This window comes from Artibeus jamaicensis, unplaced genomic scaffold (assembly GCF_021234435.1).
Source record: "Artibeus jamaicensis isolate MK-2021 breed Jamaican fruit bat unplaced genomic scaffold, CSHL_Jam_final scaffold_916, whole genome shotgun sequence".
NCBI lineage: Eukaryota > Metazoa > Chordata > Mammalia > Chiroptera > Phyllostomidae > Artibeus > Artibeus jamaicensis.
The window spans coordinates 32,003,359-32,017,001 of NW_026522059.1; the positions used below are offsets into that span (position 1 = coordinate 32,003,359).

The 13,643-nt window shown below is 37.8% G+C and overlaps 1 protein-coding gene across 2 annotated transcripts in view; it reads left to right on the plus strand.

Annotated features, from left to right (window-relative positions):
* RAD54B (RAD54 homolog B) overlaps positions 1–13,643 on the plus strand; it is an 89,693-nt gene that overhangs the window by 38,724 nt on the left and 37,326 nt on the right. For both annotated transcript variants that reach the window (XM_053661237.1, XM_037131159.2), the window contains exon 4: positions 11,394–11,588. In XM_053661237.1, the coding sequence (XP_053517212.1) occupies positions 11,394–11,588 (195 nt within the window). The remainder of the gene's footprint in view (positions 1–11,393; positions 11,589–13,643) is intronic.

Consider the following 13,643-nt stretch of genomic DNA (forward strand, 5'->3'; position numbering starts at 1 on the left):
TAGTTTTGTGTACTTTTTTCTACTTTAGCATTCATTGCATATACGCCTTGACAAGAGGTATTGAGGAATATGATGAAACGTATAGTCCCTGTTGTACTCATAAAGTATTCTGAAAATGGCCTCCGATGCAAAGAAGTGTCTTCTAGGTTTATTTTATATAGAGTGATACTTGTATGTAGTTGACATTCAGTCTCTTATTAGGTAAACAGTGATTTCCAGTTTAAAGGAATTTATTAATGTTTGTATATTTTTAGTGTAATAAAATGTATGTTTCAAGTCTTAAATTTATATTGCAGTTATGTTAATGCATATTAAACATTCTGGTATGTTTTGGTAATTTTAAAACTAAAAAAACAGAGACTTCCGCCAAGATGGAGGCGTAGGTGGAAGCACTGCACCTCCTCGCACAACCAAGTTTAAAAACAACATAGTTTTAGCAACAAAAACGCAGCCAAACCACAGAAAATTGAACTATATGGAAGTCTGACAACAACGAACCCTTCAGCCAAACTGGTAAGAGGGGCAGAGCTAGCAGTAGAGTGGGGTCAGGCAGGAAAGATCCACCTGACCCACCTGGGCACGTGTCGCAGGTGCACCGGCAGCCGTAGGCGGATCCCAGGTGTGGAGTAGCAGGCAGACCCACTGAGGGCACAAGGCACTGGACCCACTGAGGACTGATCGAGGTCACACATTCGTGCGCAGATAAACTAGTGAAGGAGCGAGCGGTGAGACAGACTGTGCAGGGCCCAGTGGCAGGAAGCGGCAGAGGGGACCACAATTGCCCCTCTCTGACCCCACCCCCACATTCATAGTCACAAACCAGCGACCTGGGTGAACACTGAAGGCTCCACTCCTTATACATAACTGGCACGAACAGATCAAAACATGGCTCAAGAACAACTCAGAGCCCCAGAGCCGATAAGTCTAAGCCATGAAGAAATAGCCAAACTTTCAGATGCACAGTTCAAAACACTGGTGATCAGGATGCTCACAGAACTAGTCACAAATTGATTGATTTTAGTCACAAATTAGAGGAACATATGAAGGCTAAACTAATTGAAATGAAGGGAAATGCACAGGAAACCAATAGTGATGGAAAGGAAACTGGGACTCAAATCAAAGGAGTGGACCAGAAAGAGGAAAAAAATGACCAAACAGAAAAGGATGAAGAAACAAGAATTCAAAAAAACGAAGAGAGGCTTAGGAACCTTCAGGACATCTTTAAACGTTCCAACATCCGAATTATAGGGGTACCAGAAGGGGAAGAGGAACAGCCACGAGTGGAAACCTTATTTGAACAAATAATAAAAGAGAATTTCCCCAATCCGGCAAAGGAAATAGACTTCCAGGAAATCCAGGAAGCTCAGAGAGTCCCAAAGAAGTTGGACCCAAGAAGGAACACACCACGGCACGTCATCATTACATTAGCCAAGATTAAAATGAAGGAGAGAATCCTAGAAGCAGCAAGAGATAAGGGGACTGTCACCTACAAAGGAGTTCCCATCAGACTGTCAGCGGATTTCTCAAAAGGGACCTTACAGGCAAGAAGGGGCTTCAAAGAAGTATTCCAAGTCATGAAAACCAAAGACCTACATCTAAGATTGATCTATCCACCAAAGCTTTCATTTAGAATGGAAGGGCAGATAAAGTGCTTCTCATAAGATCAAATTCAAGGAGTTCATCATCACCAAGCCCTTATTATATGAAATGTTAAAGGGACTTACCTAAGAAAAAGAAGATAAAAAAGATGAACAGTGAAAGGACAGCAAACTCACAGTTATTAAGAACCACATCTAAAATAAAAGCAAACCAAGAGGACAGCTAGATCAGGAGCAGAACCATAGAAATGAAGATCACATGGAGGCTTAGCAACAGGGGAGTGGGAGAAGGAGAAGCGGGGAGAAGGCACAGAAAATAAGTAGCATAAAGAGTAGGTAGAAAATAGGGGGGAGGGCAAGAATAGTATGGGAAATATAGAATCTAAAGAACTTGAGACACGTGTTCATGAACTAAAGGGGGGGAATGGTGGGGGAGGGAGTATGCAGGGTGGGGGGGAATGAAGTGGGGAAATAGAACAACTGTAATGGCATAATCAATAAAATATATTAAAAAATAAAAAACACTGAGTATTTACATTCTTTATTGAATTTGGTTAATGTATAAAACATTTAAAATTTCATATATTGAATTGAAAACAATATGTTTATATAGAACTTTTGAAAGGAAAGAAAGAATATTAAAGACTTGGGTGTTTGTAGTACACAGTTGAGCCTTCCAACCCTAGCATGACTGTGCTTACAAATCATTAAAAGTATAATGTCCACCACCAATATTAAAACTACATATATTCCCTTCTGTTTTTTCAAAGCGTGGTTTAAAGCATCTTTACCTTGTGAATCTTGCTGATAGGACTTCAAGTCTCTCTTTTTAAAAAAAAAATATATTTATTTATTTATTTTAGATTTTATTTATCTTTTAGAGGGGAAGAGGGGGAGAGAAGGAGAGAAATATCAATGTATGGTTGCTTCTCGTGAGTCCCCTACTGGGAACTGGCCTGCAACCCAGGCATGTGCTCTGACTGGGAATCGAACTGCGATCATGTGGTTCGCAGGCCCGCGCTTAATCCACTGAGCTACACCAGCCAGGGCTCTCAAGTGTCTTGTTTATGTAGACCATTTTTTGTTACTGATTTGGGAATTATGTTACAGGGTCAAGGAGAAATAGATCAAAACCCAGTTTAGAAATAAAAATTACAGTTATGGTGAAATTGTTAGGGGTGGTTAGTCTGGGATGTAGCAAACTAGTCAATACTTTATGTAATATAGGTAGAGTAGATAGAAGAGATCATGTTCATTGTATGTTTAATTTCCAGTTGTCTTCATCCTAATTTTTGGAATTATTCACTGTCCTTTTCCTACCCCAGGTCCTACATGTAAAATGGACTAAAAGGGAAAAGGCAAAATGATGATGACAGTAGGTAACATTTAGGGAGGACTTATTATACAGCAAGTACTAAGGAATGACATTTTTCTCTTGGATAATCTAATAAAAAATGAACACATTTTTAAAATGCAGAAAGATATTGTCAGTCTTTTGTTCAATGCACGCTAACTGCTACTAGTAGAAATGATGCAAAAAGAAAATGAATTAAAATTGGCTGAAATTTAATGCCACAAAGGTCTTTAGAATTCAAAAACTGATCGAAGCATCCTGTCTTTTTAGTTTATGCTAAAACCCTGAAAATTTTATCTGGTAAATCAAGGTGGGTAAACAACCTAAATAACTAACACATGACAAGTGCCAGTGTTTCTAAAAACTGGCGAATTTTCTTGACTAAAAACTAATGGAGTGATAAATTCTTCATAATATTTAGGCATTCAGAATTTGACTTAGCAAAAGTGCATTTGGTAGAAATTATGGCTATAAAAGAAAACTTATTTTGACAAAACTCTAGTCAGTAAAATACGATATATAAAAAAGTGGTTGATGGCCCTGGCTGGTGTAGCTCAGTGGATTGAGCGTGGGCTTGCGAACCAAAGGATCGCGGTTCAATTCCCAGTCAGGGCACATGTCTGGGTTGCGGGCCAGTTCCCAGCAGGGGATGCACAAGAGGCAACCATACATTGATATTTCTCTCCCTCCTTTCCTTCCCCTCTAAAGATAAATAAATAAAATCTTTTTTAAAAGAAGTAAGTTGTTCATACAAAATACTTTTTTTTAAGTGGTTGATGGATTAAGTCTTTGTTGTAAGGTTTACTTGAAAAATTTTGAAGGTAACAATTCATTGTAATGGAAATTCACTTGTGTTACAGAGATGAAGAAAGTCTTCAAATATATAGAAAAAGTCAGAAGTATTTTACAGTAAATATTCATAGATCTATCACTGAAATTCCTGCAACTTTTTATTGTATTTGCTTTATCATATATTTATCCATTTATCCATCCATCAACTTATTTTTAAAAGAAAACTTAAACAAGTTGCAGAATTAGTTAGAATACTTCTAAACACTTCAGCATTAATATTATGCATTGGAGTTCAATACTGGGCTCAGTTACCCAGTGGGGACAAGTAAGAGGCTACTGTTTGATGTATATCTCTCACACATTGATATTTCTCTGCCTCTCTTTCTCCCTCCCTTCCCCTCTCTCTATAAATAAATAAAATCTTTAAAAAAGTAGTGCAGCATACATCTTTTTTGGTGATTGAGCATATATTTTTCTATAAAAGTAGACAATAATGGAGATGAGTTAAAAGTTAATTTCCGAAGGTTATTTTCTCTGAAAATTACTTTTAAGATTATTCTCTTTGATTAAATGTTTTTGTAAACATGAAGTCAAGATGTACCTAGATTCAAAATGGCAGCTTTGAAGACTATCTGTTGTTCTCGGAATATGGTGATGAACACTATCAAAACACCCTCCTCTCAGGACTTTATAGTTTAGGCACGTTAAATGATTTATAAATAATTGCTGAGATAATGCTGAGGTAACAAGGCAGCTTGATCTAGTTTGGCAGTCAGGGGAGTTTAAACTGTCCGGAAGGGTAAATAGAAGTTACTTTGTAGAACAGGTGGGAGGAAGAGAAGTGGAACATCCTTGGACTGGAACTAGCATGTTTTCTTCAAGACCATGAAGACTACTGGATTTTAAGCAAGATAGGCATATGATCATCTACATTTAAAAACATAAAATATAGTAAATATGGGAAATGGTGTTAAGGAATAGAAGTGGCAGGAGAACATCTCGGTGGAACTATTGGGAAGACCCTACTGAACTATGGTTCAGTGGTTCAGAGATGAGGATGCTTGGCTTGTGCTCAAGGCTACAGCAGCTTGAATCCTTTTAGGGACTGATAAAAAGTTCACTGGGCCATGCATTCTGTACACAGTTGATTTAGGCTGTATGTGAGTCCATTGTTTTCTCAGAAAAAATCTGATAGTTCTGATGATAACTTATTGTTGGAAGATAATCAAGACTCATTCTATAAATCCATGAGTGCCTATGATGAAGATATGGATTATCCCTGGCTGGTGTGGCTCAGTGGATTGAGGCTGGCCTGCAAACCAAAGGGCTGAGGTACAATTCCCTGTCAGGGCACGTCTGCGTTGTGGGCCAGGTCCCTGGTAGGGGGCGCACTAGAGGCAGCCACACATTTATTTATATTTCTCTCCCTCCCTCCCTCCCTTTCCCTCTCTCTAAAAATAAATAAAATTTAAAAAAGATATGGATTATCTAAGTGCTGGTAGTCGCAATGGATTTTTCAGGATTTGGGGAGATTGGTTTCTTGGCTTGAAGATATACAAGTTTTATTTGGGTGGACTTAGATTTTCTCTTCTGTTTGGTAGATGTCTTCAGTAGAATGACTAGTTATAGTAGGTATAACTTTTAACTTTTTAAACTTTAACTAGGTATAACGTTTAACTTTTTAAGCTGCTTCCCAAAGTGTTTGTACTATTTACATTCCTTCCAGCAGAATGCATGATATTTCCTGTGGCTTTACACCTTTGCTAACACTTGGTGTAGTCAGGTTTCTTTGCTATTAGGCAGCCTAGTGGGTATATGGTGTTACTGTGTGTATGTTTTTAAACAGTTTTATTGAGATATTACTTATATACCATATAATTCTCCTGTTTGAAGTAATAATTCATGGTTTTTAGTATTTTCACATGTATGTGCAACTATCACTACAGCAATTTTAGACCATTTTCAGCACTTCAAAAAGAAGCCCTGCATATAGCTTTCACATTGCCCTCTCCTTCCCTCTACTCCTACCCTCCACACCCAGCCCTAAGGCAACCACTAATCTTTCTGTCTCAGTAGATTTCCCTGTTCTGAACATTTTATATGAATAGAATCATATATGTGGCCTTTTGTGACTGACTTCTTTTACCTACAATGTGTTCAAGGTTCATCTGTGTTGTAGCATATGTTAGTACTTTATTACTTTTAATGGCCAAGTAATATTCCATTGTATGGCTATATCACATTTAGTTTATGCATTTGTTAATTGAATGGACATTTGGGTCATTTCTGCCTTTGAGCTGTCATGGGTAATCCTGCTGTTAATATTCATGTATAAGTTTTTATGTGAATATGTTTTTATTTTTCTTGGGCAGTTCCACCTAGGAGTGGAATTGCTGTGTCATATGGTAACTATTTAATGTGAAGAACTGCAAGAATGTTTTCTGCAGTGGCTGCTCCATTTGATATTCCCACCAGCAGTGTATGAAGTTTCCAATTTCTCCATATTCTTACCACACTTGTTATTATCTGGCTTTTTCAATTCTAATCATCCTTGTGGATGTTTCTGTTGCCCATTTGTATTCTGGCTAAGAAATCTTTGCCTACTGCAAGGTTACAGGTACAGTGGACCCTCAGACAACATGGAGTTAGGATTGCCAACTCCTCCACACAGCGGAAAATCCAAGTATAACTTCTGACCCCTCCAAAACTTAACTACTAGTAACTTACTATTGACTAGAAGCCATACTGATAATAGTTGATTAACACATATTTTGTATGTTATATATATTTTATACTATATTCTTACAATAAAGCTAGAGAAATAAAATTATTAAGAAAGTCATAAGCAAGAGAAAATCCATTTACAGTATTTATTGAAAGAGTCTGTATATTAGTGGACCTGTGCAGTTTAAACCTGTGTTGTTCAGGGTCAGCTATATTTTCTCCTATGTTTTCCTGTACAGATTTGTAAAATGGCTTTACATTTAGGTCTGTCTGTGATCTATTTTGAGTTAATTTTTGTACATAGGTGAGTTAATTCTTAATGTTCATCTTTTTCCATGTGGATGTACGGTTGATTTATCAATGTTGGTCGAAAAGAGTTTCTTTCCCCCATTGAATTTGCTTCACCAGCTTTGCTGCGTACCATTGGTTGACCATGGATGCACGAGCCATCCATGTATTTGGCCCACTTTCCTGCTGCACTGACCTGTTTGTCTCTTTTCCCTTGTGCCTGTACCAAACTGTCTTCATTATTGTCGTGTGATAGTAAGCCTAGAAATCAGATGGGATAAGTCTTCCAACTTTGTTCTTTTTAAAGATTGTTTTGGCTATCTAGGTTCTTTACATTTCATATAAATTTTAGAATCTGCTTGTTAATTTCTACCAAAAGCATTCCAGGGGTTGGTCGGTATTGTGTTCTTTAAGGAATCATTTCAGGGAGAATTTCTTTTTTTAAATTGAAAATTTCAATCCATGAAATATGTATGGGCTTTATATATTTAGATCTTTGCTAATTTCAGCACAGCTTTTTAATTTTCAGTGTAGAGGGTTTAGGTGCCTCTTGGTAGATATTTTCTTAAGCATTTCATTTGTGTTTTTTTGGAGCTACTGTGAACGAACTTTTAAAAATGTAATTTTTCATTTATTTCCTACTAGTCTGTATGAATACAATTGATTTTTTTTACTTAGGAACTTTGCAACCTGTGACCCTGCTAAATGTGTTTGATTAGTTTTAGTCATTAGTTCTTAGATTTCCTGGGCGTTTCTGTTGGGAACTGCCTTGCCTGGTTTCAGAAGCTGTAACACCCCCTGCCCATGGCTAAGGCAGAGTGAGTGACCTTGGGACCACAGGCTACTAAGGAGACAAAGCTTATCTCCCTGGCAGTGGCATCGCCTCTGCTCCTTTTACATCACCTTTTTGCCTGGCCCCCAATGCTTGATTGCTTAGCCAATGACGGGTAAGATTCCTCAAGGGAGGATTGACCTAAGACAGGCATGATCATGGGGGCCCCCAGGGAAGGACTTGGGGGGCTATAGAAAAGGGGTGATGGACCCTCACCCCTCGGCTTTGACATACCTTGAGTCCTCATTCTGTCTGCAGGAAGTCTCCTAATCTCTTAGCTGCTTTACTTCCCCCTCCTGCCTTAAGCCTGAAACACTGCTGGAGGTGGGTGCGGCCCTGTGCTGGAAAGAGCAGGTTCCCTGGGGCCATCAGGCCTAAGAAAGAATGCATAAAACCCTATGAAACCTACTTTGCTAATACCCTCAATTGAAATGGTAAGGGACCAAGTAGGAGGTGAGTTTGTTCTCCAAAGTTTTATGGCCCTTTAACTATGTAACCCTGACTTAGAATAAACCCTCTGAGTTTTTTTAATGTTATCTATTGTTTAATCATTTCTGCCTGACAATGATTGATAAGCTTTTCCTGTGCAAATTAAACCCAATAAAAGCCTGTCAAGGCAAGGGTCAGGGTGCTGTCCTCTTGAGAGTGTGGCTGAGGCCACTCCGAGGCTTTTTCTCATCTTGAGAGAGAAGCCATGCTGTCCCTTTTCCTCCACAGGACTTGGTAGTCCCTGTGAATTCGCCTGGTGTCTTATCCACAATGTCATGGATTCTGGAGCCGGGATCCGTGTCACATTTCTATGTAAATAATCTTATCTGCACATATGTACAGTCTAATTTCTTCCTTTCTGATGTTTATGCTTTTTGTTTTTATTGCCTTACTGCAGTAGGGTAGGTCTTCCAGGACATTGCTGATTAGAAGTGGTAAAAGGGGGCATTCTTGTCTTATTCCTGATGTGTTTCTTCTTTTCCTAGTTAAGTAATGGTACATTTTAAAAAGGTGATTATTTAGCTTTTGTTTTGTAAATTCTATTATTTTTAGTTTTCTGGAATCAGATTATTTAGCTTTTGTTTTGTAAATTCTATTATTTTTAGTTTTCTGGAATCAAGTGCGTATTTGGTAAAAGATACAGGGCATGGGGCAGTGAGATTTTGTGGTAACTAGAATGCCTGTTCTCTTGCCACTGAAAATCCAGCATACAAATTAAGTGAGAAGCAGGAGCATGGACTCAGTATGGGGCTGGTCTGTATTTCTCTTGGGGAAGCTGGTGTTTTAGCTGTAATGACAAGGGGATAATAGAGGAAGTAAGGCAGATCAGGCGGAGGTTTTGTGTAGTGCAAAGTGTGCTTGAATTAGTAAATATGTTATAATAGTAGAATTAGTTATAATTCCTGCTTCAAAACACTACAGGTTTAGAGTATCATGCTCATGTCTTTCAACCTATTATGGTCATTTTCTTTGTTTTATCTTTAAAAGTTGAGGTATATAATTTACATGCAGTAAGATGCAGTAGTCATAAAATGATCAGTGATTATTTTTGTTAATTGTGTACATTCAGGACAAGTTCTTCTCTCCTGTCCAGAGGCAGCAACCAGTTTTTGGTTTCTGTCATCAAACATCAGTTTACCTGTTGCTGGAGAATTTTCTGTTTTAGACTCTTAGGGTATATGGGAGATACACACACAAACCCACACAAGGGAATACCCCAAAGGCCAGAATTATTTATAAATAGTGTATTTATTCTTACATGTTTAAACTTCAGTCACCATTTTTTGCATACATAATTATAGTAGAAAAAGTCTGAATTTACTCAACACCCCAAAATAAACACAACTGCTACTGATGCAGTATTTCCGTTGTCCTAAAAATACTCTATACTCCACCTATTCATGCCTTCTTCACCCCCAGCAATCACTGACCTTTTTTACTGTCTCCATAGTTTTGCCTTTTCCAGAATGTCATACATAGAATCACACGGTATAAAATTACCTCTTCAATCATATGAGGGGGGACACTCTCCCCAAATGGAATTTATTTATAAAACATTGTGTATTTATTCTTACATGTCAAAACTTCAGTCACCTTCAAAGTACTTTCTATTTGATGTAATACACCTACCAAGACATTTTTCCCACTGCTCAAAACAGTTCTTGAACTTGTTGATTTTGATGCCTTTTAGTGCTTCTGCCATTTTTTGTTCGTTTGTTTCACTTCTTCCACATTGGCAAAATGTTTCCCTTTGAGGACTTTTTTCATCTGTTCAACTGGGAATCAAAAAACGTCCCTCAGGGCAAGATAGGGTGAACAGGGAAGGTGGGGCACAGGGGTCATGCTGATTTTGGTCAAAAACTGCTGAACACTCAGCAGGGTGTGGGCAGGTGTGCCCATAAATCACCCATCATGAAATGTGTAAATGCATTGAAAGAGTTCAAAAACAAAATTCACTGAAGCTGAATGCAGCCTCTTACAACAATGCCAGCTGGTACACTGATACAGTTAGGTTCCTAGGGACACTCACCTTGGGGCAGGGGTGGGGGGGAATCCTGTACAAGGGGCCCACCCTCCAGAAGATAATTGCATTCTTTTGGGTGCCTTCCCCATATACATGTATTTGGATTGGCAGGTTTTTAAAAAAATATTTTATTTATTTATCTTTAGACGGGAAGGAAAGGAGAGAGGGAGAGAAATATCAATGTATGGTTGCCTCTTGTGTGTCCCCTGCTGGGAACTGGCCGACAACCCAGGCATGTGCCCTGACTGCGAATCGAACCGCAATACTCTGGTTCGCAGGCCTGCGCTCAATCCACCGAGCCACACCAGCCAGGGCAGGATTGGCAGTTTTTAAATTGAGGTATAATTGACATACTAATTTCAGTTGTACAATGTAATATTTTATATGTATTGTGAAATTATCACCATAGTAAGTCTAGGTAACATGGGATGTGTTTTTATAAGGTGATTCTGGAAATGTCTTTGAGAAAAGTACAGGCTTTTGTAAGAAGGAACTTTTTAAGTTCTTGATTATAACTACTGAATTCTTAGAATCAGTGGGCTGGCCTGAGTCCTCTGTAACTTGGACACAAAAGTATTTTCATAAAGTTTAGTCTCATTGCTACTTGCTGTTTTACATTTGTTTGTTTTTGAAGAAACTGCAGATATTTTTTCAGACAACTCTGTGATCTTATTTTAGTTTTCCTGACTTGTGTCACTGTTAATGAAATCAGTTGTTCAGTGTGTGATTTCAGATGTTTTCCTGGAGATTTTGAAATATTATTTTTAATCCCTAGAGTTTAAAAATGTTTGCAGTGGTTATTATGTTACTTTACTTCAACTGAGTTTATATGATTTTGAGATAAAAAATTTATATTCAGCCCCAGCTGGTGTAGCTCAGTGGATTGAGTGCAGGCCTGTGAACCAAAGGGTCGCGCGTTCGATTCCTGGTCAGGGCACATGCGTGGGTTGTGGGCCAGGTCCCCAGTAGGGGGTGTGCAGAGACACACATTGATGTCTCTCTCCCTCTCTTTCTCCGTCTCTTCCTCTCTTTCTCAAAATAAATAAATAGAATCTTTAAAAAAAGAAAAGAAAACACTGCTTAAAAAATTATGTTCATTGCACTCATGGTAATGCCAGCACCAGACATTTGAATTTCTCAGTTTATAAAATGCTAACAAGATCGGGTCAAATCATGTTGCTTAATTTGACTACAATTTGACTTTCTTGCGTATTTTTTTGTTTGAATGACCTTATTTTTAAATATTAAAGTGATCTTTAGTAATGTGGTTTTTATTTTATTTTTCTATTCTAGTTTATTCAGCCCCCAAAGAAATAACAGTGTCTAAGGGACAAGAAGTGGAACCCGATGGTCTGGTGAAATATTTCGCTGTTGTTTGGTGTAAGGCTTCAAAGAAAAAACACAAAAAGTGGGAAGGTGACGCTGTTCTTATTGTTAAAGGAAATTCATTTACATTAAAGGACTTGGAAGGCAAAGACATTGGAAGAGGTATTATTGTGATATTATTTAATGTTTGTGATTTGGCCTAAAATTAGGCTATATCTCTGGTTACATAATTGAAATCTAATTTGGTTTTATAAAGGGATAGATTAAGATGTTCTTTCATTGACTTTTATGTCTAAATTATCTCATAAACATACAATTATCTCATAATACGTAGTTTTATGTATATTAGCTCAGTGAGGCAATTCCTATTCTCATGCTTTCATTTCCTCCAAACACTGATTTTCTCAAAAAATCAAATGGTCAGCCCTGATTGGTATTGCCAATCAGCGTTAGACGGTTAGACGTTGGCCTGCAAACTGAAAGGTCCCCTGTTGGGCACCTGTCAGGGCACATGCCTGGGTTGCAGGCCAGGTCCCTGGTTGGGGACTGATGTTTTTTCTTCCTCTTTTTCTCCCTCCCTTCTCCTCTCTAAAACAAACAAACAAGTAAATAAAATCTTTTAAAAAATCAAATGGTCAGCCAGGTATATATAGTTTGGCATTTTTCTGAGATTAACCGATTTGTCTTAGTGCACTCCTCCTCTGGCCCTCTGCTTTTTCTTTGCAGAATGCTAAGTGATTAAAAATTTAAAAGGTGTTGATATCAGGAGAGGAATGAAATCTAATTTCAATAATGTCAAATGAAATTTTGAAAAAAGGAGATAATGGTGAGACATGACCTAGATTGTACATTTAAATTGGAGGTTGCCATTATTTCTACTGTACAATGTTGTCAACGGGATTTGTACTAATACAGATTAGCCCACAGATTCAGAATGCCTAATGCCCACCATGGTTTTTTGCATTGATTCTTAATGTTCAGTTTTGAATGTGACCCATAATTATAAAATCTGTTCTACAGGCTTATTCATTCATTTAGAAATTTCATAGTTTATCATTGTCAGTAACTGTTATGTGTCAAGCACTATGCTAAGAGTAAACATTGAAAGATGAATATCATTCATAGTTTAGTGGGGATAGGCCAATGTAAATGATAATTAGGAAGGAATAAGATAATTGTTTCAGTGAGAATTTTACTAAGTGCAATAGGATTACACATGTAACAGACATTTATGTCTGCCTAGGAGGCTAGGGGAAAACTTCGTAGGTGTGATTAGGTAAGGTAGTATTTGAAGGATGCATGGTTTTGTGTTGGATGTGAGCAAAGGACACGTACAAGAGGAAATAGCGTGTGCAAAGGCACACAGGCAGGGGCGGATTGAAAGTGGTGCAGAGTTTCGTGAATGTAGTGTCTGAAGGCTGTTGACCGTGACCAGAGTGGAAGCAAAATGGCATTATCTGCAACAGATGTTTTTAAATTATAAAAATTTTGAACAAGTATCTCCACAGTGTCGTTCAGCATTTAGAGGAATTAAAAAAACCGTAGCACACATTCAATGCATGGTGTTGGTTAAGAGAGATAGGGGCTGGGTTTTTGGAGAGCTTGTTCATGCTTTTTAGTCAAATTCGAAAGCCAACTAGAGGGGTAAAAATGATCAAAATTACCCTAAAATATCTTTTGCCTATAAATTATACTATACATGATTCTGTGTATGTATGGTTCATAATATAATGATGTTTTAGTTGCAAGTAGCAAAAAGTGCAAATTAGGTTTAAAACAGTGTTTTTTACCCTAAGTGTAGAAGTTAGAGTCACGTAAGGGACTTTAAAATAATACCAGTGGTTCGGCCCTGACCTCTGAGGCTGTGATGTATTTGGCCTGAAGGGTGGGGAGAGGGACCAGGTGAATGTATGTTTCAGGTTTCCAGGTGATTCTAATATCCTGTAGTGGTTGAGAACCACCATTTAAATATTAAAGGTGATTTGATTGGCTTTCAAAATTAAAACATTCAAATGTAAGATTTGGTTGCTTAATTTATAACAATAATAAGTACTGTCAACCTTGAGTTAATAATGCAAGCTTTGGCTTATAATTCAGGCAGTTTTTCTTTTAAATAAATTAAATATGCAATATTTAAATACTGTTGTTATAGGGATAGACACCGGGGAAACTCCAGAACTGAGGACTGGACTGCTGCAATGGCTGATAGCTCGTGAT